The sequence below is a fragment of the Perca fluviatilis genome, chromosome 4 (assembly GCF_010015445.1).
Source record: "Perca fluviatilis chromosome 4, GENO_Pfluv_1.0, whole genome shotgun sequence".
Lineage (NCBI taxonomy): Eukaryota > Metazoa > Chordata > Actinopteri > Perciformes > Percidae > Perca > Perca fluviatilis.
In genome coordinates, this window is record NC_053115.1 from 12505963 (window position 1) to 12531523 (window position 25561).

Consider the following 25561-nt stretch of genomic DNA (forward strand, 5'->3'; position numbering starts at 1 on the left):
TAGCAACCTGTTTCACAGCCTGAATATGTAAACTCTCTGGTTGTGGGGGAATTTTTGAGGCTCAAAGTCGCCCAATCTGCCAAAATCTTCTTTAAGTGTCATATAATTACAGTGTGACTGACTTTTGGTGTTGTGCACAGCTAGGCGGCCAATATTAGTTGTGAACCTAAATTGATATGCGGGCTGGATCAAAATTTGCAAGGGGCCGGATTTGTCCCCCCAGCCTTGAGATTGACACATGTGATCTATAGGAATACTATACTAATTTTAGAAGCTCATCCTATTTATTTTTTTCTGGATGAAATGTAGGCTACAGTAATGTGTTGGAATAAGACTCGGTTCTACATCAACTTCAGAGCTAGAATTACATACAGCACAGAATATTTGCTGTAGACGAGTTTTATGATTAGACATGCATTCTTAATCATTAAAGTACAGATGCTTCAAAATTCTACTGAAAATTATAGTTTGGATTTTTGGAAGTAGCCTAGGGTTGTAAGAAAAACGTAGGCTTCTTTTCACCACCGTTAAACCACTAGCCTATAGGGTTTAGTGCTATATTTCTGTTCATATGTTATAGACTACTCTAGTTTCTGTTGGAAATTTATTTGTATCTGCCAAACCTAATCATGTGCAATGTAAGCTACGACGTTGTTGTTTGTATGAAAGTACAATTGTCTTGCACGTTTGAGCATGTAGCAGCATACTTCCATCGGACCAATGGCTTTGAAGGTTTAAATAAATGAAATCGATTATTTTGGCTACATATCTTACAACCTGTACATGTTCCTCATTGGCATTCATCCTGCTCGAATTATGTCGATTCAGAGAGCCTTGTGTTCCTCCGCACTTCGAGGCTACGCAAAGCACTTCGCTGAAGAGGAACCGTTCATAAGCTAGATTTCCGTGAAGCGTGTCTCCGGAGAGGATTGTTTCTGTCAAACACAAATCTATGGTGCAAAGGCGATATTCTACCCAGAGGCACAGAGTGACAGTGTGGGATAGAACAAGAACACAATGGTCCCGGTTAACCACCACGATTTAGAAGGGATAACCTAGTATGAAACGGTAGAATTAAAAATAGCCTCTCAGTAACACTATCATGAAAGGCTCGTTAAAAAACTTAACTTCCCGTATTACAGCAAGGAAACAACGATTTTTTTCTGGTAGAGCCAAAATACGCAACAAGGGGAGACGGGGGCATGTGTTTCATTTAATCCCGTAAGTTTTCACCTGACCTATCATCACTTCAATTCAATAACACGGCTCAAAGACAGCAGGCAGGGAGTGCGCACAGCCTGTGTAGGCGCGTGTGGAGCTGTCCTTTCAGCACCGCGAGCTTCAGCACCACAGCTAATGACAGCACCCGCCAACCCATCGAAAATGTTCAAACCGCACATCCAAGTCTCTCTCATGCAGTTCTTGTCATTTAGATTCAAGGGAGGTTCATAATTTATGGAGAGACACGACCTTACAAAGCATTTTGTCAACAGTCCACTGAATTTGCATGTGGACAAATGACCGCGCGCCTTTGTGTGGGTGTAATGTATACGTGTGTGTGTGTGTGTGTGTGTGTGTGTGTGTGTGTGTGTGTGTGTGTGTGTGTGTGTGTGTGTGTGTGTGTGTGTGTGAGAGAGAGAGAGAGAGAGAGAGAGAGAGAGAGAAAGAGAGAGAGAGAGAGAGAGAGAGAGAGAGAGAGAGAGAGAGAGAGAGATAGAGAAGACGATGATGAGCATGATGATGATGCTGTGGGAGGCTGTCAAGGTGTCCTCGAATACAGACGTCGTTTAGTGACGTGAGAGGGGGGGAGAGAGAGCGAGGAAGAGTGCGCGTGAACGTCAGGGGGCGGGGCCAATGGGAACAAACGGAGGGATGGAGAGTTCCGCGAGTCACCATCACGGATCCCCGCTGTCAATCCTCACCGTTTGGACCAATAGTCTCGCTGAACACGACAGGCTCGTCCCCCCCCCCCCCCACCCCTTCTTCTCAGCACCGCCCCCCTCCTTGAGCTGTCCTCTCTGTGCACGCGCGTGGTCCCCCTCCCTCCCTCTCCCCCACCACCACCTCCACCACCACTAGGTCGAGTCGAGGAGGAGGAGGAGGAGGAAGAGGAGGAGGAGGAGGGATGAGGCGCGCGGCGGAGGGGAAATGGCTGCCGAAAACAAGCCGGAAGGTAAGAGAGAAATAACTGGTTTTATTTGAGGTGGCAGAGTCCTGCTATTCGGGGTTCAGACGAGGCGATGAAGGGACGGAGGCATAGAGGGGGAGAGAGATAACGGCACGGCTTTCCCTTTCTTCTAGCCCGTCCCGAAAACACGGACGCTGGTGCTGAACCAGCGACTGTGTAGAGCACGGTTAACCGACAGCAAATAAATAACGGAAGGAGAGTTGTCCCGTCGGTGGGCTCTGAGTGTGTCGGGATAGGGTAGTTTTTCACCGTCCAGTGCTTGCCAGCGTTTTCCCTGAGCAGCTGGTTTATGAGTGCTTTTGAAGCGTTTAGCATAAAGGGATGGGGATGAGAGAGGATGAGAGTGGTTCACGCTGAAGGAATTCAGATGCTTTCTCTCTGTGTGTGTGTGTGTGTGTGTGTGTGTGTGTGTGTGTGTGTGTGTGTGTGTGTGTGTGTGTGTGTGTGTGTGTCTTTAAGCATAAAATAGACCACTGAATCGTAGATTTCCCTTTCTGACATGCACGCAACCTCCCAGTCCAGCTGTGCATTTATTTAGTCACAATCCAATTGGTGTGTGTGTGTGTGTGTGTGTGTGTGTGTGTGTGTGTGTGTGTGTGTGTGTGTGTGTGTGTGTGTGTGTGTGTGTGTGTGTGTGTGTGTGCGCGCGTGTGTATGCGTGAGTGCCTGCGTGTTTATGTTTGTGTTCATCTGATGTGAGCTTATAGTTGCTAAGGCAGTGAAGGTGAGAATCTGCCTGCATTTGGGGAGGGGGTGGTGGTGGTGGTGGTGGGGGTGGTGGCGTATGTGTGTCAGTTTTAGGTCATATCGTGTATAATTGTAGTCTACATTTTTACTCCCTCAGCTAAACTCTTGGGGATCGTTGTTGTCACAAAAAGACACCATTTCCTTCAGACTGTTCCGAATGTTATTCATTCTTTGATGATTTATTTAAAAGGTGACAAAAATCACCATTGCAATATTATCTCCATCTCAACTAATAGATTGATGAAATCTTTATTTCTTACTCAGTGTGTTTGACATTTGTTTATAAACATCCCCTGGTTTAGTCTGCTCTAAGAATTGCTTTCGTTTTCCTGCCTGTTCAAAGTACTGATATCACACATCTCTGTTAAGCCAACACACACATCTGAATGTTTTGTTATGGATGACACGCACAGTCCTCAGCAGTTTAAGAGCTAAAAATGGCACTGCACTAAAGACATCAGTTTTATTGTCAGACTATTCTTAATTGATTCTTCTGATCTCTTCCTCGGCAAAGTGATACCGAAAACGACCCTCTCTCCACTAGGGAGCGATGCTGAGCAAGATGTCTTTAACGGGCAATTTTTTGATAACTTAAACTTTACAAGTAGTAGTAGTAGTAGCATACATCTGAGATGCACATGTTCAGGTGTATAGGACCAAAAGTCAGACACGCATACATAGAAGCATGCAGGAGAGCATGCGGAGTGCAGCCAGAGGCAAAGGGAAGGCTGTGGGTTGAGAGTCCCGTTGCATGAAAAGACTAAAACTGTAGATGAGACAGATGGCCCATGGGCAGATCAGCAGGCACTGTACCACATCAATATAAAAACCATCCCCCCCTGCCCATACTGTGCTGTACTCACACACACACACACACACACGCAAACAGACTCACGTATTCACAGTATGAGTTTTTTTTGTCCATTGCCCCCTCTGTGTTATATGTAGAGGCGATGTAATAATTTACGAGCTTCAGCCATGCTGAATGGAAGCCAAATGAATCACAGGAGCGACAAAGCCAGACAACAGCGATCCACTCTTTCAATCCCCTGGCAGATGTGCGTGGCACTGATCAGCAGAGTACACCAGTGGGCATGAGAACAACATCCACCATATAGCCTGGAAGACCATCTCCCTCTGCGCTGGTTGGTCTACTTTGTATCATAGCAACAGTGGTCAGGGAAACAGAGAAATGATGAGAGAGAAGGGAAACTAAAGCTGCGTACAAGTTAGTCACACACATGGAGGCAGTGTATCTACTGTGGCCAATTGATCAGGGGACACAATGGATACAAGTTAGTGGATCAGAAAAGGGATCAGCCCGCATGCATATCACTTGGAGTTTGGTTTCTGGGCTATAGAGGAGGAAGAATGAGGTAAAGTGTGCGACTGCCAAGGAAACCAAAGTCTGGAGCGTCTCCTAAATATGTTTTTGTCTCTTTCTCGCTCTCTTTCTCACTTTGTAGGACTGAAGAAGATAAGAAATCCAGAGCGAATGGTCAGGATTGCCGTTGGTTACACAGGACACACCCCTCCCAAGAGTGATGACACTGACGCCAACAGTAAGAGACACACAAACGCCCTTCACACTGTTTATGTGTGCATGCGCACATTTGTCTGTAGCACATTGTGACTCTGGGAGCAAGTATAAAAGCCTTCTGGCAGAATGATGTGATGCGGGAACTGAGGTCTCCTTCTCATCTGCTCTGTCACAGATCACACTTACACATACATACGCACACACAAATACACACACACACACACACTCACACGTAGACAAAACAAACACACTGTCTCTGTGCTGAGACGCCATTCCAATTCAGCTCTGTTACACATCATGTTTATTCATGCATGCCAGTACAGTATTAGCGGGCGCACACACACACACACACACACACACACACACACACACACACACACACACACACACACACACACACACACACACACACACACACACACACACACAACACACACACATAGCCATAGAGAAGCCAGGGCTTACTTTGGCTATCAGTAGTTTATTGTCATACCTAATCTGTACACATGGCATTATGTATCTATAATCCTCAATGGGCCTGGTTAAACAAGAAGTGAGATGGAGGGTGTAATCTGGGGTCGCCGCATGGTCGTGTAGCTGTATGCGTGTGTCCTGGGCATGGTTGTGTGATTGCTGGGGTGTGTTAGAGGGACTATAAAAGCAATGATTGCATTGATTGGTTATTGATTTCTGAGGACATGACGCAGAATGATGCATGTCTCTGCCTCTGTGTATATGTGTGTGTGTATATTATGGGGACAAATTGGAAGCAAATAAACAGATGTGAGGAGGAGCAGAGAGACACACTGCTTAGGGAGGTGGTGGTGGGGGTTATGGGTATAGGGTGGGGAGGTATGTGGAAACGCCCCCCCTCCCCCTCCCCTTCCCCCCCGACGCACACCCCAACCTCTTTTCAATTTCAAAAGGAGCAGATGGCCTCATACCTGCACCAGACCCTCTTTTTGTGTAAAGAGGGATAAGAGCAAACAAGACTGTCACAAAATAGCCAATAAAGAATTAAAAGAAAATCTTTAAAAATAAAATACACAATACAATAGAATAGAACAGAGAGTTCTGTTTGGGATGGCTGTTTAACATGAGCAGAGACTTCCCGGGCCTATCCCTGTCTCCTATCTCTTCTCACGTCCCAGCTGGAGGATTACTGGAGGAAAAGTTTATCAGCAGAATGATAAAATTAGCATGCACGCCCATCTCTCTATCCCACCCCCACCCCCACCCCCCACCTCCGCCCCCTGCTCTCCCTCCCTCTTCCTGCACTCTCGCTCATCCTATGCTATGCTCCCCCCTTTCTTCTCCCTGCCCTGGCTCTCCCTCCTGCCCTCCTACCCTCCCTCCCATCCCTATATCTAGCTGCTGTGCAATGAGCCTTTCTTTCTGTCACATTAATTTCATCCCGAAAAGGGGAAAAATGTGAAAATTTCCCCTGACGCCTCCTAATATCAGTAGGGGGAGAGTTAAGAGTTGCATTTGGAGCGTTTTTCTCTCTCTTTACCGAGTAGAGTTTTATAATTAACTGACAGCCATCTCACAAGGGCATTGGCTTGTTTCTGTGTTAAATATGGAGATGACAGTTTTATGAGGTAAAATATTCATCAGTCGTAGGCCGCTCTTCTGTGTGATTCCAGTCTAAATTATGGCATTTGATAGGCAACCAAAGCAACATTTCACTTTGGTCGCACATTTTCACTTTTTAGCATGTATACCTCTATATAACTTAATCAGCCAGCAGTTTCACATTAGCATTCAGGCTTTGTCACTCTTTTGGACTCTTTTTACTAGATTAGCAAGAGAGTGAGTGATCTGTACAGCCAGAAATGTGTGGCTTACTGCTGAGGGACTCACATGAAGCAATGCAGGTATTGAAACTGTTTGATTATTTCAAGCATAAATGTGAACAGCACTGAATTTACATATTTAGATGTGTTTTTTCCCGTGTCCCAGGATGGTTCATTTTCCTGGGTAGCCAGAAACAGAAGAGAAGTTTTTGCCCCATGTCACACCACAGTATAGCTCCACTGAGAGCCATTCGGAACAGATGGAAAAGACAATTGCGACAGTACCCAGGCTGAATTATTTTAAACAGGGACGCATTCGCTGGTTCGGAATTGTTAGAAATACAAGATACAACCCTTTGGGGTGTAAAAGCTCATCAGCATTCAACAAATCTGCAAAGTTGGTCTTCCATTCCTCCTCAGATGGGAGAGTAAATGTGAGGATAGGTTAAGATGACGATCGTGTCCATGAAGGTGTGCTTTGAAAGGGATTTCGGTACCAAGGTCACTGGTAAAAAACGCCACTCTGGGACAAATACTGTGATGTCTGTTCTTTGATCGGCAGGCACTGTGTGTGTATGTGTGTGTCTGTTTGCATGTATGAGCGTGTGCGGGTGTGTGCGCAGGTGTTTGTGCGCGTGTGCGTGTGTGTGTGTGTGTGTGTGTGTATGTGTGTGTGTGTGTGTGTGTGTGTGCCGACGCATGTGCAACGGGCTTGTTTGATGTGGTGGTTCTGGTACATTTCAAAGGCGAGGCTCTGATGAGAATTCTTCAGAACAGCAGGGGGAGGGGAGGGGGTTATAGCCAGGAGGGGTGGGGTTTAAACGCTGATTGGCATTCATAGCAGAGAAGCTGGAGTGCTGCTAAAAAAGAAATTAGGCTTTAACTAAGCTGCACCATTCAGCTGTTTAACTAAGCTGCTGCACCGTTCAGCTGTTTGAAATTTTGTCTTCTCAGGCCTTCTATTAATAAATGCATAATTGATTAGGGGGAGCATACGTGCCTGAACACACTTCCTACTGACACAAACACACACATGCCCAGACATCTACATACTCACATGAGCACACACAGACCCCACTCCTGTCCTGCTACAATAATTTCCTCTTTCTGTCTTTTTGTTACCTTGTTCCATCTCTTTCTCGTCCTTGCATGATTCTTACTTCAAAATATTCTCTCTCTCTCTCTCTCTCTCTCTCTCTCTCTCTCCCCCCAAGTTTCTTTTTTCTTCATTAACTGTCTCTCTCTGGCTCATTGTCTCCCTGCCTCTCTGTCTCCCGCTCTGACCCTCCCACCCCACCTAGCTCTCTTTTTCTCTCGCTCTGTCGTCTGCCCTCAGGTAGAGTATAATTCCTATCTTCCCAGGGGAGTCATGAATGGACGCCCTCTACTCAAATGCTTATCTATAACCTTTGAGTGCTTGCTCTCTTTGACTTCTGAGCGGCACACCCGTTGGGCACACACTCACAAACAGGCACACACATGCACATACACGTAGACACACATGTACACACACACACACACACACACACACACCAGGGTCTCTATCTTTGTGCGGACGCAATGCACTGGTAAAGTACTACTTTCCTGAGGCGCAGTGGGATTTTTTCCTCACCTGCAAATATTCAGTATTTTGGTGATTCTCTGCCTGTTCAGTTATACATTCTTCTACCACCAGTCACATTGCATTACACTGGGGAAAACAAAACATATTTTCTTTTAATTGAAGGCTAAGGTGCGCTATATTTTTGTCACTGTCAACAAATCTCCCTCTCTGTGTATGGCATAAACATGGGTGACAAATACTGTATATTGTTACATTTAGATTTTTTTTGTTTGTCTGTTTTACAATTTCCTTAAACAGCTGGGCACTGTAGTTTTTAGCAAATGTTACCCAAACAGATATAAGTAATGCATTTATTGGGGACTATTTTCAGCTGCAGATTTGGTGCTAGCACCCAGTGCAACAGTGTAGCTCACTGATCTAAAAAAATAACTTACAGTTTTTGGACAACAATAGAGGATTATGGCAGAGAGGAATAAGCTGTATTAAGCTTTGGCTACACAGGCAATACTTGTCAGTATCCATTGTTGAGTTTTGGTCTTTTTATGGAATTTGTTGATAATAAGGAAAAAAAATGTATATCACCAGGCAATAATACAGAGGAGGTAAAGGTTAATAACTGATTTTTACCAACTTTTGCGTTTCCTCACCTGTGTAGCATTTGGATCATTGTGATTCTAAAATAATGTGCATCATTACACACAGAAACCATGAAGCTCCTAAACATCACCTGCCTGTAGCAACATTTGGGCTGCTGTATATTTGCACTTGTGACTCTCCTGCTCCCGTACAAGAATATTAGTTTCCTCTCAGGAGGAGCTAGTCTTTTAGTCTCTGCTCTATTACCAAACTGTCTATATAAAACTGCCGGGAGAGCATTGCTTTTAAAGGGGATAAGGGATGCCCATGTGGTTGGCCATGATTGCTACCAACCCCAAATGCAATGATAATGTATGATAATGGATTCTTCTTAATCCAAATCTGTTTCCCGGTGGGCCCCAGGTGCGCTGTGCACCTCCACCTGCTATCCACAAATAAGTGTGCTGCCACTCCCTCTGTGACTGCACACTTAACTATTGTTTTTTACCTGTACCTTGATTGCCAAGGTTAACAACCTTACTTGTCTATATCACTGTGAATCACCAATAAGTGAATGAGATATAATAATACAAACTTACATAAAGATGATATGAAACAGAGTTTGTGTGCAATTTGCTTTATTCATTAGGAATAACACACTAGTTTGTACTGGGCCGTACAAAGTATAAGCCTGACATCTCTTCACTGCTATGCCAAAAATTCTCAGCTTTATTTCTGATAAATCACAAATCCCAGCAAGTGATCACACATCAAGTACTGGATTGACCAAAATGAATTGAATCTTATTTCTTTCATAGTCCTGATCACATCTTTGTGCAAATTTACTTGCTTAAGGTTACATCAGCCTTTAAAAACGCTACACAATAAAAGTGTGTTATGATTGTATTCATCCAGATTCCAGACATGCTGCTTTTTGGTATTCTCCTTGCACAATGTCTCTGTGTCTGATGAGAGATTCCTCTCCTCTTCCTACTCATCCCTCATTTATCTTCCTTTACCTTTACCCCCGCTCTTCCCCTACCTCCCCTCCCTCTCCAGATGAGCCAGGCCAGTTGAAGATCTACCTTCCTAAAAAGCTGCTAGAATGTCTACCCAAATGTTCCTCTCTGCCCAAGGAGCGCCATCGCTGGAACACCAACGAGGTGAGACTAAGACACATTGAAGAGGGAAATATCCGTGACATTGAGATGAACTCAGTGTTTTTTGTTGGTCTTTAGCTAATGTCACATTGAGAAATGAAGAGGAGGTGAAGAAACACAATGGTAGCTTTTCACTATGGGACCCTAAAACTGTGACACTAGGAAATAAAAAAACAGCAACCCGAGCTCACAGCCAAAACATCCCACTGACTATACATTCCATTTGGTGTGATGCTGTCTATTTCGCTTTGTAATCCAAACAACTCTGGATTAAGGAATCAGGGGCTCCTGGGTCTAAAACTATATACGGCATAGAGGCTTAGAAACTAAAAAAGTAGGCTACAGATTGAATGTTTCCACTGCTGAGTGTTGCTGGGTTCAAAAACCCTTATGGTCAGTAGGATACAGATTGTTAATTCTTAACCTAACATTGTTGCTATGCAACCATACAAAGTTGTTCAATGTGTGGCACATTTCTGCTCATAGTTGCTTTTTTCTGCTTTGTGTTATGTGTAAAAATGATGCTCTATGTTACATTGGGTAAAGTTGTCCTACAAAACCAAAAAATAGAAGAAAAAAAATTAAAAGCTATCTTAACTATCTTAACTTTTAGTATGCTTTGACTGTCGATGATTTCACACAAACTCATGGCTACCACTCATTAATATAATGCTGAGTTTGATCTGCTCTGGAACAAAATTAGCAACATATTTGCAGCATTAACAACAGGTAAGTTGAACTGTGCTGCTGGCTAAGTGGTACACTGTTAAATGAGGCCAAATTAGGTTGGGACAGCTCTTTACTCATGGCCAAAGATAACCCTGAGCTAAACATTTGGGGTGTGAAAAGCCTTTCAGAGTTGCATGTTGTTCCAGACTTAAGCTGTTAGCTTAGGGAAGTGTTTGATGGGTGTAAATGGATGCAGGCATTTATCGTCAATAGCCCCTTGTTTATGCATTGCACAGCTCACCACTGGTGGTTTGCTCCATCCATTGTGATGTTGTGGGGCTCTGCTGAGACATTTTCTCCATGTGCAGGCTGTGCACTCCATTATGAATGCGTGTTGGTGTGTTTGTGTTATTGATTACCAAGTCCAGCATTATTATGCAATACAAAGCTGATTTGGCCTGTGGTTTTTCTCTCAGGAAAGTCATTACATTTTTCATGCAATCCATCTCAATGAAGGTCATACTGGGAGTTAAGCACAGTGCCTACTAAATAGTGTGCTCACATGAATAGGTGTGTGTGTGTGTGTGTGTGTGTGTGTGTGTGTGTGTGTGTGTGTGTGTGTGTGTGTGTGTGTGTGTGTGTGTGTGTGTGTGTTTGCGCGCGTGCGCATGTGCATGTGCGTGCGTGTGCGCGCGGTTCAGAACAACGTGACCGCTGCCGGTTAGGGACCTCCACACATCAGCCTATCCAAGAGCAGTTGTGCAGAAGGCACAGGGACTAGCCCAGAGCACCTTGTTGCTGCCCCCTCTCCTGCCCTCTCTCTCTTCCTCTCTATCAGTCTCCCTTCCAACTTACCATCTAGTCCTCTCTATCTTTATCAAACATTTCCTCTCCTCCCCCCTCTCCCACTTTCTCTTTCTCTCTCTCCATTGCTCTCTCTCTCTCTCTGATGAGGAGGTATAGGCTCAGTTCAGAGGGAGGTTGGGTGTCCCTCAGCGGATTCCTTCAAAGCTCCTCTTCCACCCAGGCATAAAGTTTCCTGCATACTTAAACACTCCATTGTGTCTGCTGCTCCTCTTGCTTGGTGCTTTCATAGGGGGAGCCGTGTGTATACTCACTGTGCGTCTAGTACTGTATATTTTTCAATCTGTGTATGTGTTTCTCCCTACGTGTGTAAGTGTGTCCGTTAAGGACATGCACAGCTCCAGATTATTGCGGTCAATTATTCTGTAGCTGCTGCAAAAAAAGAATTGATTTTTTTCTGCGTGTCTTGATTTTTATCTGTCTGTATTGCAGACATTGCAAGAAGTATAGTAGTTTAATCAGCAGCATATTGAAAATTGAAATCATCATTGTTCATTAAATTTTAGACACATGTAGGGTTTGTACATCCACCATAGATTGTGGCGTAACACAATTTTATACCTGGGATTTTCAGACCTATCAGCTGTCAGCTGTCAAATTTGAAGCTTTCAATTAATTTATTCAGTTGCATCCTCTCAAAGTGTGTTTGTTAGTTTGTGTTCAAATATAATATCGTTCTGGTCTAGATGTCACTCATGAAATGTGGTGATGTGTTATTGACAAAAGTAATTATTTGTTGGTGTGTGTACATTTGTGCCTTTTTGGGTTTCCCATAGAATCCCTATTTTCTAAGAAAAATCTAAAAATGGTTTTGTGTTTCCTCATCCTCACATCCTTACTGTGTGTGTGTGTGTGTGTGTGTGTGTGTGTGTGTGTGTGAATAGGAAGAGAGTGTGATAGATAAAGAGATTACCATTCTGTGTTTTGATGCCTCTGATTAAGTCGGACCCAATCTTTCCAAGTCTGTCCTTATTCTCACCTTTTTCTTGGCATGCGTATGTCTGTGCAAGTGTGTGTGGGTTTCTGCGTGCGTGTGAGTGCATGTGCGTTTGTTTTCTTGGCCATGTTCGCGATTGCATATGATCTTCTGATCTCTGTTTTGTCACGCATGGCTCCTCCCGACACCTTGGCCTCCCACGAGCACTGAGCTGTGACCCCATACATTTTTACCCCATCCACTCCTCCTCTTCTCTGTCCTTTCCTCTCTTCCTTCCATCTCTTCCTCCATCTCTCTCTCTCTCTCTCTCTCTCTCTCTCTCTCTCTCTCTCTCTCTTTTGTGTATCTACTGATGTGTGAAATTATTCTGGGATGGAGGGATGGATTCCTCCCTGAAGGGCTGAGCGGAGGCGTGAGCCTTTTGTTCAATAATAGATTGGGGGTGTGTGTGTATCTGTCCATGGTAATAGACTATAGACTAGTTTTAGATAACAAACCACACTCAGGTGGACAGACTTACGGTAGAGCCTGTGTTATCCATCCATCGGGAATGACTTGTTTGGTTTTAGCCAATTCTATGGAGCCCTGAATAAAGGAGGCTATCAAACTTTCAAAAAATGCAGACAAAGGCAAACTTTAGAGTCTGGTCCTGGGTCTCAAGCTCATGAAAAGATATGATTACTCTGTCTTGTGGGGAGCCTCGACATCCTGACTCATATTTTAGAAGCCAGACTGAGTGGAATACTGAGAAAAACTCCCTTTTTAAAAGCTTCAATTTGAACTATGAAACGTGCACTCACTCACTATGCGACTGTGCACGTCATTGCATGATCTAATGTGGATTTTAAAGGCTTCTACTTCAGAGCAGCCCCCCCCCACACACACACACACACACACACACACACACTGTGATTCAAATGATGCAATTGTCAAATGGGTCGGCACAGACTTCAGTACATCACACAGACGACAGCCGTCTGTGCCACAATGCTTCTGGATGTGAGTCTGCTCCACATGTCGCTCATCAACTATACAGGTGCAGAAAGCAAGCGTTAGAAGATGGCATTATTCTGGTATTAATTATATGAAATAATATGATATGAAACAGTGCAGTGTTTTATTGTAGAACTCCATTCTCGTCATGCAGTGATATATTGGTAGCTGTGTGGTGTGAAGTCAGCTAGTTGACAGTTCAAACACGCTCATGTCTGGCTGTGGCGCTGCATGACACTAACGTGATTGCTTGAATGAGAAACAGATCAAAAAGCATATACATTTTAGACCACTGTCCCATCCTTTGTGTGTGCATCAAGGCTAGGTGTTGTCATGGTAACAGATTGGTTGCATGTGCTTTTTCCTGTTAATGGCAGGATCGATGTTGCATGTTTGACACAAACGCTGTTCATGATTGTTCAGTACATCAAAGGTGATAAAAGAGACTTGACATAGTCAGTACATCTGCCTGCAATGTGTGAACGTGTAGGACAGATAAAACACTAATAATTGGTGAAGGACAAAAGCTCTTAGTCTCAGGTAAAAATGTCAGGAACCCACACACACTCACCTGTGTGTGCTGTGGTGTCTCAGCTTGTGTGCGCTTCAATTTCTAGTCCAAACAAAGCTCTGTGTGCATGGGTCTCTGTCTGAGTGTGCCTAAGTGTGTGTGAATGTTTAATTTAGTATTCATGTCATTATTGTTGTTTGTGAAGCATTAAAAAGATACATTGGATTAAATATGCATGCATTGTATCCCTATGTTTTGTCATAGACATATTTCCCGTTTTTCTCCCTGTAGGTAAAACATAAGGCAGGAGGAGAGGTGTCTGGATGACGTTAAATGTCAGCTACCAGACTCCGTGAAAAAGTACTATGGATCCATTATGGAAACCCAGAGCGATACAGTCAGCAGACAGCCAGTTGCAGGCCTCCATTTATACTGTGGTGAAGGGTGCCCTTGATTTATGAATTTGATGTGTGAATTGCTAATGTCCAGCTCACACTGGCATGTGGCCGGGAGAGGCTGACACTCTCCATTTTGTCTGCTTTGTCAGAACAAAGACAAAATTAACGTGTTTGCAAGAGTGTGAGTGTGAGTATATGTGCGTGTGTGTGTGTGTGTGTGTGTGTGTGTGCGTGCATGTGTGCGCGCGCTTGTGTGTGTGTGCGTGTGTGTGTCCCAGAGCCTGCCTATGGCTGTAACCTCTCCAGTTGACATTGAGCTCTGTGCTGTTGCCATTTACCAGAGTAAAGCATGGTTTAATGAGGGGGCAAAGAAGCCAACACACACTCTCACACACAGACACACACACACACTCACACACACTCACACATGCTCACACATGCTTGCACACATGTATACACACAGACATACACACACAGTACCAAAGGGGTGTTTCACAGCTCCTTGTGTTTGATTCCTATTCTTTTATTTTTAATCATTCCTCTGTCTTTTGGGTTGAGAGATATTTTATGTTTAGAGAGCGCCAAGTTATAATGACTAATTAGTCCTCCAGGCTCTCTCTTTCTCTCCCTCTCTCTCTTTTTCTCTCCTCCTCTTTGTCTATCTCTCCATCTCTCTCTGAGCCAAGCATAGCCCAATTAACACCCAACATCATTTAGTGTCTGTTGTGACTTCCATTTCTGCTCGAACTCCAGACATCCATACTGTCCTGCTGACCAAACTGGCAATATAAACCAAATGTGCAGCAATGCAAATAATTAATTAGATTCATTCTATTCATGAATGTAATTTCCTTGTTGATACATGTAATTATCTGGCAAGCTTTTCATTTGCAAATGGGGCTGTACATGGTAAATTGGACATGTGCGTAGGTTCCTCAGTGATTGCTGGGATCAGTATTTCAGCAGGTTTCAGTCATGCAGATATTTAACATACACAAGTTCACAAAGGGGCTGAGATTAGCCAGGTTTTACAAGTCTAGTCAGGGAAAGCCAGGTGTCTGAGGTAGGAGTAGCGTTGCCTCCTCTCCTCTCCTCTCCTCCCTCCTCCTCTCCTCTCCCTCTCCTCTCCTCTCCTCTCCCTCCCTCCTCCTCTCCTCTCCCCTACCCAACTGGAAGCCCCACATTTTCCTTGTGTTCTATTTTCTCCATGCCGCACAGACCCACTATTTATCTTGCCCTCTATAATTTGACACAAAATATTGTTAACTGGAGACACAGAAATATATTAAACAGTGGGAATGTGTGACTGTGATTGTAGTGGTTCTGTGTATGTGCCTGAGCTCGTTTGTGTGTGCCTGTGTGTGTGTGTGTGTGTGTGTGTGTGTGTGTGTGTGTGTGTGTGTGTGTGTGTGTGTGTGTGTGTGTGTGTGTGTGTGTGTGTGTGTGTGTGTGTGTGTGTGTGTGTGTGTGTGAGTGTATTTTTGTCTTTTAGCTTCCAAGCCCAACCAAAATGAACTGAATGACCAACAGTGTCTGCTGTAATAAGAAGCCTGGCTGTGCAGTGGAGACAATACTTGTATCCTAAAATGTCCCCACATAGAACCTCTGTAATATCTGAGTCCTGTGTAAATTAGATTTAATTCATTGGAGACAGATGCAGCCTAAAAATGTGCATGTGCGCACTCACACAGATGGTCCTCTTCCTCCTATTTTGAGTGCTTGTGCTCCATGTGTGGAGCTTTGTCTAGATAACTTTATTTAACTTTGGTAACTTTCTACTTCTCAAACCTTGTAAGGGCTTTAGAAGTCAAATACATTTTACAGCAGCACAAGGCAATTTTGCATATTTACATCCCCAAATAACAGTGAGGTGTCAACAAAACATCACACTGTAAATTAAGCACCACAGGTGCAGGAACCCGATTGATTTTGATCAAGTTTTTCTTTAGCGTCTTCATTTTCAGACTTAATAATTCATAATAATAATAATAATAATATGCCTAGTTAAGGATTTCAGAAACCAATACATTTTTCCTACTCTGCTCATGTTTTACGAAGATTTCGAAAGGTTTCAGTCAAACATCTTTTTTGTCTTCATTCTGCACATGCACTCCAAGCTTGTAGTCTTGTGTTTGATGCAAATAATGCACAAGCTCAACAATACTTAAAGAAGAAAAATGAATATCAAAATATCTGGAAGTCCTTCTCATAATATTTGTACAATGTTTTATTTTTTTTTTTTTTTTTTTTTTTTTTTTTTTTTTTTTTTTTTTTGGGGGTTTTTTTTTTTTTTTTTTTTTTTTGTCACATATTTTGGGGATATTTTTAAAATCTCTCTGCTACTACTCAGTCAAACCTTTCTGAAAATATATCAGCCAGACAATCGCCCTATACCAAACATGCTTACATATATTACATGCGTATATTTGTTTGTAGCCTACCTCATCATTACTTTAACATGAATTCACTGTGCATTTTACTGGTTTCATTTCTGCATCAATAACCTTTATCTATTTAACATTTTGTTGCTGGCATAACGTTGATTCAGTCTCTACAGAATTTTCCCACAGTGCATATTTGGACAAATTATAATTATGGCTCTATTTTTATGCCTGAAGTTAAATAAACCACAATTCGCACAAATATTTGGGCTGTTTTCCAATAAGTACACCCATGTGTTTTTCATGCAGAGTTGCCTCTGTAAATGTTACACACAGTGTTATTAACTGCCTACCTCATGGCTAATCCATCAAGACGTGTAAACATTTGTACAAGACACAAAAACTAAGTATGTGGAAAACCAACTATTTAATACTAAAGCAATCAAACTTCACAGACCTATTTGCAAAAGAGGCTACAAAAGTGTATCAGACCACATTTGTTTGTGTTCTACAGAGTTGCTGTGAGGTCAAATTGTCAATTTTGTTGATATTGCATGGATCTTAGTGCGTTGTCCTCATAGGCCTTCAACCCACCAATGGCCACATGCAGGCTGCAGCTCTATTTCTAATTAAAACTGCTAGGATTATGTGTTTGTTTAATTGCAAAATGTATTTTATTTGTACACTTGCTGTTTCAAACCACTTTGATTTCTTTTCACTCATTATCAGTTTACTCTCTGTTGATTTGATTTGATAATGGTGATGTGTATATGGGGAACAGTAAATGTGAATATGTAGCAGTTAAATGTGAACTATCAACCTCAGAGTGGGTTCATGTTTAACATTCACTGGTAGCATTTCTCAAGGTAAATCTGTTAATCTCTGTGTTTCCCTGTTAATGAGTTGAGAAGTCATATTATCATGGAGGCCTCCTGCCGTGTTTACTGCACACTGTGAACAGTGTTCATCAACTGGTATTTGGCCTCATGGAGTTTTGTTTCACAATAAAAGACTGAAGCGGTGTTGCTTATTTACATGTTTTTATGCATGGATGCAAGTGCATGAAATGTTTCTGAAAAATATAGAATAAGTGAGGCGTGAATTTATTGGTCATAGGACATATACTGATAACTCAGAGTGCATCTCATCTGCCTTATAAAGCAAACATGCCATACAATTGCTTAAATCGCCTCAGTCCTCATTCAGTGATCACACTATGATGCAGGTCAAGTTTGCTTGCGTGTATGAAAACATATCAAACATAAATTGGAGCTTTGCCCGTTTTTCTGATGTTATAGTGTTATTCAATTCGATCTTCCATGTCTCACAGATCTCAGTTTATTGCAGGAACCTTGCCAAAGGGGTAAATTGGCCGCCTCCTACATAATATCCACACAAAAAACATGGTGAGAGAACTGCGTGTCTCATGATGCTGCGACTAGCATTTTCCACTAACGTTATTCTGGAAATGTATACATTCACAAGATTTACCCTGGGAGATGTATAAATGTACTGGTAAATATACTGTTTCCCCACATTTACTGTAATAGACATAGGGCAGTGTGTGTGTGTGTGTGTGTGTGTGTGTGTGTGTGTGTGTGTGTGTGTGTGTGTGTGTGTGTGTGTGTGTGTGTGTGTGTGTGTGTGTGTGTGTGTGTGTGTGTGTGTGTGTGTGTGTGTTTTGCATTCTACTCAGGAGACCACAGTGGGTGTCCAGTGTTTCTCCTCTCAAACTGCAGTTCTATCCAGCATCACATATTTCTCCGACTCCCTGTCTCTACCCTCTTCTTCCTCCCTCCTCCCTCCTGCTGATGTATGAAATGTCTACTCTCATATGGAGTGTGTTTGTAAAAGTCAAGGTAATCAAATTTCACTGATTCCTGGAGGATTAAACAAGGTGGCATTTGTGTGCGTGTATGCAAGTGTGCGTGTTCTGTGTCTGTGCATAGACAATATTGGCTGTGTACTAAGTTGTGTATTGTAATGCAGCTGTGTCATTAGTCTAAGACCAGCTCAGCTGTAATATATCATCCATCATCTTGTACTCGAAGGAGGCAACTATATAAGGGATACTGATACCGCATTTGCATAATAAAAGTGCATATATTTAATTGTTTGAATGTACAGTATGAAGTGGTGGGTGGGGATGATAAACACCTAATATGAAAGGGAGAGCAACTCACTTGCTTCTTGAGAAAGAGTGTTCTTTTCATGCCTTTAGGTGTTTGACAGTGAAAGTTTTTGCTAACAATATTGCAGTCTTTTTTTAAATCCCTATGTAATACTTGGAGCAAAATCCCTCTGTCCCAAAAATGGGATTTTTATTCAGTGGAAGTTTTCCCAGCTCAAAAAACAGGAAGTATCTAGTGTTAAGCCTAATTACATAATTGCCTCTTGTTGGTAGCAGCATATATGTCAGGCAATATGTTTGTATATTTGTTTATATATGTATCCTGCCAGCTCGCAAGTCTTAACATTGTCCAATACACAACATCAGCATCACTTTCTCAGTAGGCTGTAAGCTCCAGTCTCTGTCTGCTCTAAGGTGTCATTGCATGTTGGAGTTAGAAAGTCACAGCCCATTACAGTTCATATGAGCTGGACAGTTACCAGGACAGCCCGGCAGGCAATGACTGATGTCCGTCTCCTTCTCAATCTCTAAAAGTGCATTAAATTATAGCAATATTATTAAATGGCTTTGCCAAAACGATATACATTTAATGGATGTAAACAAACCAGATTTAAGCAAACAAAATGTCTTCCAAAGGTCATGATAGTTTCCATAGGCAATGGTAATACAAATGGAAATGGCTGCTGTGAAGTCTAAACAGTAAAAATGTTGGTTATATTTCCCATCTCTCCCTGTTAGTTATTTATATATATGTATCTTACATTGTATAGAAGTTTAAAGATAGCTAACATACCTTTTGCGCCCACAGGATGATTCACAGTGCTTGAAGAGAGGGTGATGACATTGGGCTCTACCTTGTACAGTTGCATCATCACAGTAAATATACTGTAGCCAAAGTGAAGAGGGGCCCCTTTGGATCTATTAATACACTACCGTACACTTAAAAACTATACATGGAATAGCATATGGTTCTCAGATATAAGATTATCATGGCATCTCACTGTTCATGTATTTTGTTAGCCATGGATAAGTACAGTCCATCCTTGATGCAGTGGTTTTAGTCAAGTGAAAGTCATGGAGAAATTTCAAGATGGCTGGGTCTATATTAAGCTAAATTCAAAACAAAACAAATCCATACTTTTTACTACAAAATATAATAAAGAAGTTCCAGGTACTGCCAAAATTGTGCTGACTCCTGATTTGTGGTTATGACTGTTCAAGTCAACAAGTAAACCTTTTCTGGGATTTCAGAAATAATGTATTTAGCCAAAGAAAAAAATAGCATCATTTTAATCAAGTGCAGTCGCAATAAAAGAGAATTCTGTGGGGAAGGGGTTAAATTAGATTCTGCATGTTTTTTTCTGTTGCTCATGGTATTGTCTAATTGTCAGTAATCAATAGCAGTTGGCGAAGTCAAAGCACATCATTTTGTCAGCTTTTAAAAGTGTTGTTTATGAGCTGGAGGTGAAGTATACTTAGTCACTCCCTGACTCCCCGAAGCACAAGCTGGCAATCATCAGAACTGGGAATGCATTTCGGACTTCTTTATCAAACCATGTGAAAGGTATATCACATTTTGCAATACACTGAAAGAGTGAGTGCAAGGCCCATAATAACAGTCTATTCAGGCCTACAGCCCAGGGCTTCGTCCTAGGCAGAGACAGATCAAACTGCACAACAGTGAAAGTCACCGGAGCAGGGTTGATAACCTTTAATGTTTACTTTTGCTTATGATTGTTCTCCACCTGCCCGTCTCCCAGTATGAAGCCTCCATGTCTGATGTCGGTAGAAAAGACAAACCCGAGATTGCAGACAATTTGTACGTTTGTAAATTGATGCTTGTCTTTGGCAGTTTGTTTTTGAGGCTTGAGGAGAGTTAAATATGCATGACTTCAACATGGGTGGCTCCAAGTCTTTTCCAAAACAACAAACAAATGACATGAAATCTTTATTTGTCGGAGACAAACAGAATTCTGAATTGATTTTTTTAGAAAGAGGACTCCACGTGAGCTCCAGCAGTTAACTAGATTTGTTTGTTTCTTCTGAAATGGAACTGCAGCGATATTTACTGAGAGCACACACGCATACCGAACAGGTGCGTACACACAAACATGCGCGGCATGCACTCACACGCGTGTGCTCCCATCTTTAGTTGGTTGAGGAGGAAACAAACCTAAAGATCGCCACGGAGACCCATCTTTCAAATTTATTCATTAAACTCCCAAATGCTCCCCTTAACGAATGTAATTAGAATATGGTAATGAGAGAGGGCTGAACCAGGGAGTGTTGTAATACGCTTAGCAGCACAGAGGGAGAGAAGGAGACAGAGAGAGAGGGAAATAGAGTAAGGGAGTTAAAGGAGAGAGAAATAAAGAGACTGACTGACAGGGTGCCAATTTATGTCTTGTTGTAAACAAGTATTTATGCCAATGAGAGGTGGCACACGCTATTTCTTTTTCTCTCTCTCTCTCTCACTACCTCTCTCTCTTTCTGTGTCTCTCTCTCTGTCTATCTCTCTCTCTCTCTCTCTCTCTCTCTCTCTCTCTCTCTCTCCTTAGCATACCAAACCTCAATAATAATATCAACAATAGTAGAGCAGAGATGAGCCTCGGAGGGCAGAATGACTCAAGTGAGATGAGGCATGAGGGGTTAACACAACCATTGGTGACTCCTTCACTGAGACATCCCCCCTCACCCTCACCCTAACACTCTCTCTGTCTTCTTCCACCTCCCGCTGGCAAACACACACTTGTGATTAGAGATTTAAAATATACCTCCGTGTGTGTTTGAGTATGGATGTGCGCCCTTTCTTGGTTAACTTTAACTTTGTAGTAGTTCTTGAGGACTCTGACAGGCTTTATCCAAGACACCCTAGCGCAACGGGGGGGGCCTGGCATTGTGTTTGACATCACACACCTGTTGCTGTCTTTGATGTGTTCACCCCCCTGCTGAGAGTGAGGGGGCCGTCTCCTCAAATGCAAACACAAGACAGGAGGAAAAGGACAGGTACGGTGTGCAAGAGAGAGGAAGTCTTAGAAAAATATGATTGATATTCCCTCAGTGGATTGGGTCTGACTCTTCCTTATTCTCAGGTCTTCTAAAAAGTTTGTGCTACTTTCCATACTGTAGCGTGTGTGTGTGTGTGTGTGTGTGTGTGTGTGTGCGCGCGCGCGTGTGTGCGTGCGGGCATGCATGCGTGCGTGTGTAGCCACCTTCACCGTTTGGACTTTTATATTGGCTAGAAGGAGATGAGAGGGAAATGAGACAGAAAAGGGGGAAAGGAAAGTGGGTGAGCTAGAGGGAGGAGAGAGGGGGGGAAAAGTAAAGAGGTCAAACCAAAAAGAGAGGGAGTGAGGGAGTGAAGGAAAGGGGAGAGTGACTATTTCATTATAAAGCCGTCACTCACATGGGCAGCAGCAGCCACCACATAGACTCTTCTGAGACCAACCCTCTCTGGGTCTGTGTGTGTATGTGTGTATATACACTCATTTATGTTTATGCATCCTACCTTGCAGTAGTTTTGACATGGGAGGTGTGTGTGCGCGTGCGTTTGCGCGTGCGTACATGCGTGCATGCATGTGTGTGTGTGACACTGTGTGTGTGTGTGTGTGTGTGTGTGTGTGTGTGTGTGTGTGTGAGTGACACTGTGTGTGTTGCAGTGTGACAGAGATGGATGTAACGCACATGTCTCTCTCCCAGCCAGGTGACAGGGGCGGGTCCCCTCTGAAGGTCAGACCTTGTCCTCCAGTGATAGGCCAGCACTGTATGTGTGTGTGTGTGTGTGTGTGTGTGTGTGCGCGCGGACGCGTGTGTGCGTGCGTGCGTGTGCAGCAATCTGTTGTCCATGAAGCGTGTGTCGCTTTGAGAACAAGAGGAGAGACAGAGAAAGCCAGGACAGTTTTATATTTCTTTCTTCTTTTTTTCCCAAACAGGCGACTTTGTGTATTAATAGAAGGCCCATTTGTATGCATGTGTGTATAAGTCTTTTATGTCCACGGACGTGCATGTGTGTGTTGCCCAGTGTGTGATGAGGTGTTTATATGATAAACACAAGGCATGCTTGAGAGGAATTCTGATCAGGGGCTTTGCAACAGTTGTTATGGAAACAGCATTAAGCAGTTGTATTAGCCAGTGGAGGTAATATAAAGGCTGTTGAAAGTAACACACAGTGGGGAGCGAGGCAGTTTGGGAATGTAATACAAACTACACATTATTGCTCTGGTTTACAATAGACTTGATGAAATTGTATTGTGTGGCTTGAACAGAACAAAATTATCCTTGTCCTAACTCATTGTTTGGCTGTCTTTCTGTTGAGCGCTACACATTTTAATTAGCCAGGTTAGAGGAACATAGTGCAAACAAGACATTATTAGTGTGGCTTACAACAGGCGTCACATCATTTACGTCAGCTTAAAGTTGAACACAACTACCTCTTTATCCAGCTTTCTCTTTGCAGCACAATCTAAAGTTTGGCCTCTTCAGAAAAACAGTGATTGCACCATGACATTGGGGATGTTAGAGGTCACTCAGGACTGTTCAGATATTACAAGCCGTGATTCTGAGAGATTGGTCACATTTTGTCAAACACTGTGGATAATGACATGCCTACAGGCACCTCTCATTTCTAATTGATTATTGATTGATTACAGTTCCAATTGTATAGAGGTTTAGCATACAATTAAGAACAGCAAGTCATTGTTGAGCTAAATTTACATGATGAGCCTTTTAAGGAGACATGTTTAAAAATAGACCATGATCAATAAAACGTGGGTTGAACAAATGGCTGAGAAATTGCTCTGGATCAAAATAAAAACCACAGAAAAGCCAATAGTCTGCAAAACAAAACAACTAATAATAATTAAAAAAAAGAGTGTCCATCAACGTCAGACACTGACAGAATTGTTCTGGGAAGGAGACAACCAGTGGAGGTGCTCAGGAACAAATTACAGCATCAGCAGACCTCCCCTGGTAATGCTAATGCAGTTCTTTCCCCCATATATGTATACAAGACTTACCACGCTCACGGAGAAAGGCATGCAGAAACGGATTCTGTAGTTGAAAAGGACACTTCAGTTTGCTACATTTCTGTACTGCCAAAATAAACTGTTCGATGCCAAATGATTTCTGTGGTGAGAACCAGCGACAGCCTTCATTTGAGGCACTTTGAATGGATGTGACAGTTTCAGTTTACAGACAACTGTGTTTTCCCCAGATCTCTGTCAGGGTGATGCTCATCATTAGACTTCAAACGTGCACGCACACACGCACTCACACACAGACACACACACTAGCCTGTGGCTAGACCCTATAACGGAACCTCCCTGGGGAAAGCTCCTGGATAAGTCTGTTGCAGTGTAGGCGACCCCCCTCCCCTCCTCTCCCCTGCCCTCCCCTCCCCTCCCCTGGAAATCTCCCTGAGGCATGTGAGTGTGCATGTGTGTATGTGTGTGTGTGTGTGTGTGTGTGTGTGTGTGTGTCTCTCTGTCTGTCTGTCTGCTTTTCTGTACATGCCTCCAGTTTCTTGGAGGGAGATGGTCTCAGTGATGCGTGAGTGGGAGGCTGATTTCCCCAACTGCATCGCTCGCTCCAATCTAACTTCCCACTCATGCTCTCTGCTTTGTTAGATATTTCTTAAGTAACTCTCTCTCTTTCTCTCACACACAGACAGACAGGCATAGGTGTGTGAAAGTGTGTGTGTGCATTCAGCTGGGCCTGTCGTAATGTATTATTACATAGACTTACATAGACATGCAGAACGTCTGGGTTTCTAGAGTAGATCCCTGGAGAAAGGTACTTGTCCCTGTCCCTGTGTCTGGTACAGCTAACACACACACACACACACACACACACACACACACTCACAGTATTCCTGAAGGGTCAGTGTGTCACCAGGCATGCTCAAAGCGCTCTATCACCGGTTTCCACTGGGACAATAACTGTGACTTCCTGAGGATCGACCTTCACCATCTCACTTCTGTCACTCCACAGCACGCGTGTGTGTGTGCTGGCGAGGGAGAGAACAGCAGTGTGTGTCTGCAGTGAGAGTGTGTGTGGGCGTGTGTTTTCGAGTGTGTGTGTGTGTGTGTGTGTGTGTGTGTGTGTGTGTGTGTGTGTGTGTGTGTGTGTGTCTGCCATTTCAGCTGACTCTTCTGTTTCTGGCTTTTTAATGGCTCTTATGGGGCAGGCCTTTAATTGCAAGTCTCTCTCCCTCCTTCTTAATCCTCCCATCCTTCTGTCTCTCCCAGCCCCTCGTCTCCTCTTTTCTTCTCTCTCCTCCCGCCTCCCACTGGCTGAAAGTCACTAGAGGAGCCCGAGTGCCTGGCCGGGGCTGTGGAGGCCGTATAGGATATTGACTTGCTGCGGAGTGGTTTGGGAGGAGGAGAGGTGGCTGCTTGTCACAGCTAATGAATAGATGCATAAATGAATGAGGCACTCCCTGTGTGTGTGTGTGTGTGTGTGTGTGTGTGTGTGTGTGTGTGTGCGCGCAGTTGTGCCTAGCTATGGCTAAACTTGATAGTGATAATTGTGAAGGTGTGATGACAGTTCCTCCTACATACGTACACATATGTATACAAACACACATATAAATGGAGGCTGAGGCAGTGGGGGGTTGGGACGTGAGGATCAAATGGGGGATACAAAAAAAAAAACAATCCAGTTAAGTGCCAGCATCCTTCCAGCTGCTCTCTCTTTTTGTCTCTCCCTGCCTTTCTTCCTCTCTCCATCAACATTTCCCTCCATCTCTTGTGATCGGTGTGGAGCTGGAGTGCTTTCATGCCAAACTGGGACAAATACCTAAAAACACACACACAAAAAAGGAAGAGAGGGAGAGGAGGTCTTGAGAGAAGACTGTTGATCTGAGGGGGCAGATGAAGGAGAGCTAGAGTGTTGATGTCTTCTTCACTATTGCTTTGTGCCACATTTCAAACTCTGATTGCCTTAAGAGGACAATTTACATTTCATAGTCTTTTACAACAAGTGGGTGAGATGGGAGTCAGAGATAGGGCGAGAGAGAATTATGTTCCAAGGAGGAAGCCAGGGGTGAAAGAGTTCACCTAGCAAAGGGAAAAGGCGGCATTGCGTGAGCAACTAAAAAGCAGGAGATA

General features: G+C 43.3%; 1 protein-coding gene across 8 annotated transcripts in view; it reads left to right on the top strand.

Moving 5' to 3' along the window:
• The first annotated feature begins 2050 nt into the window (after nt 1–2050).
• LOC120557182 (calmodulin-binding transcription activator 1-like) overlaps nt 2051–25561 on the top strand; it is a 52168-nt gene continuing 28657 nt past the window's right edge. For 7 of the 8 annotated variants that reach the window (XM_039797279.1, XM_039797281.1, XM_039797276.1 and 4 more), the window contains exons 1-3: nt 2051–2173; nt 4402–4497; nt 9471–9574. In XM_039797279.1, the coding sequence (XP_039653213.1) occupies nt 2149–2173; nt 4402–4497; nt 9471–9574 (225 nt within the window). In that variant the 5' untranslated portion in view covers nt 2051–2148. Of the gene's footprint in view, nt 2174–4060; nt 4081–4401; nt 4498–9470; nt 9575–25561 lie in introns of those variants that run through there. The other variant, XM_039797277.1, reaches the window with a different exon arrangement.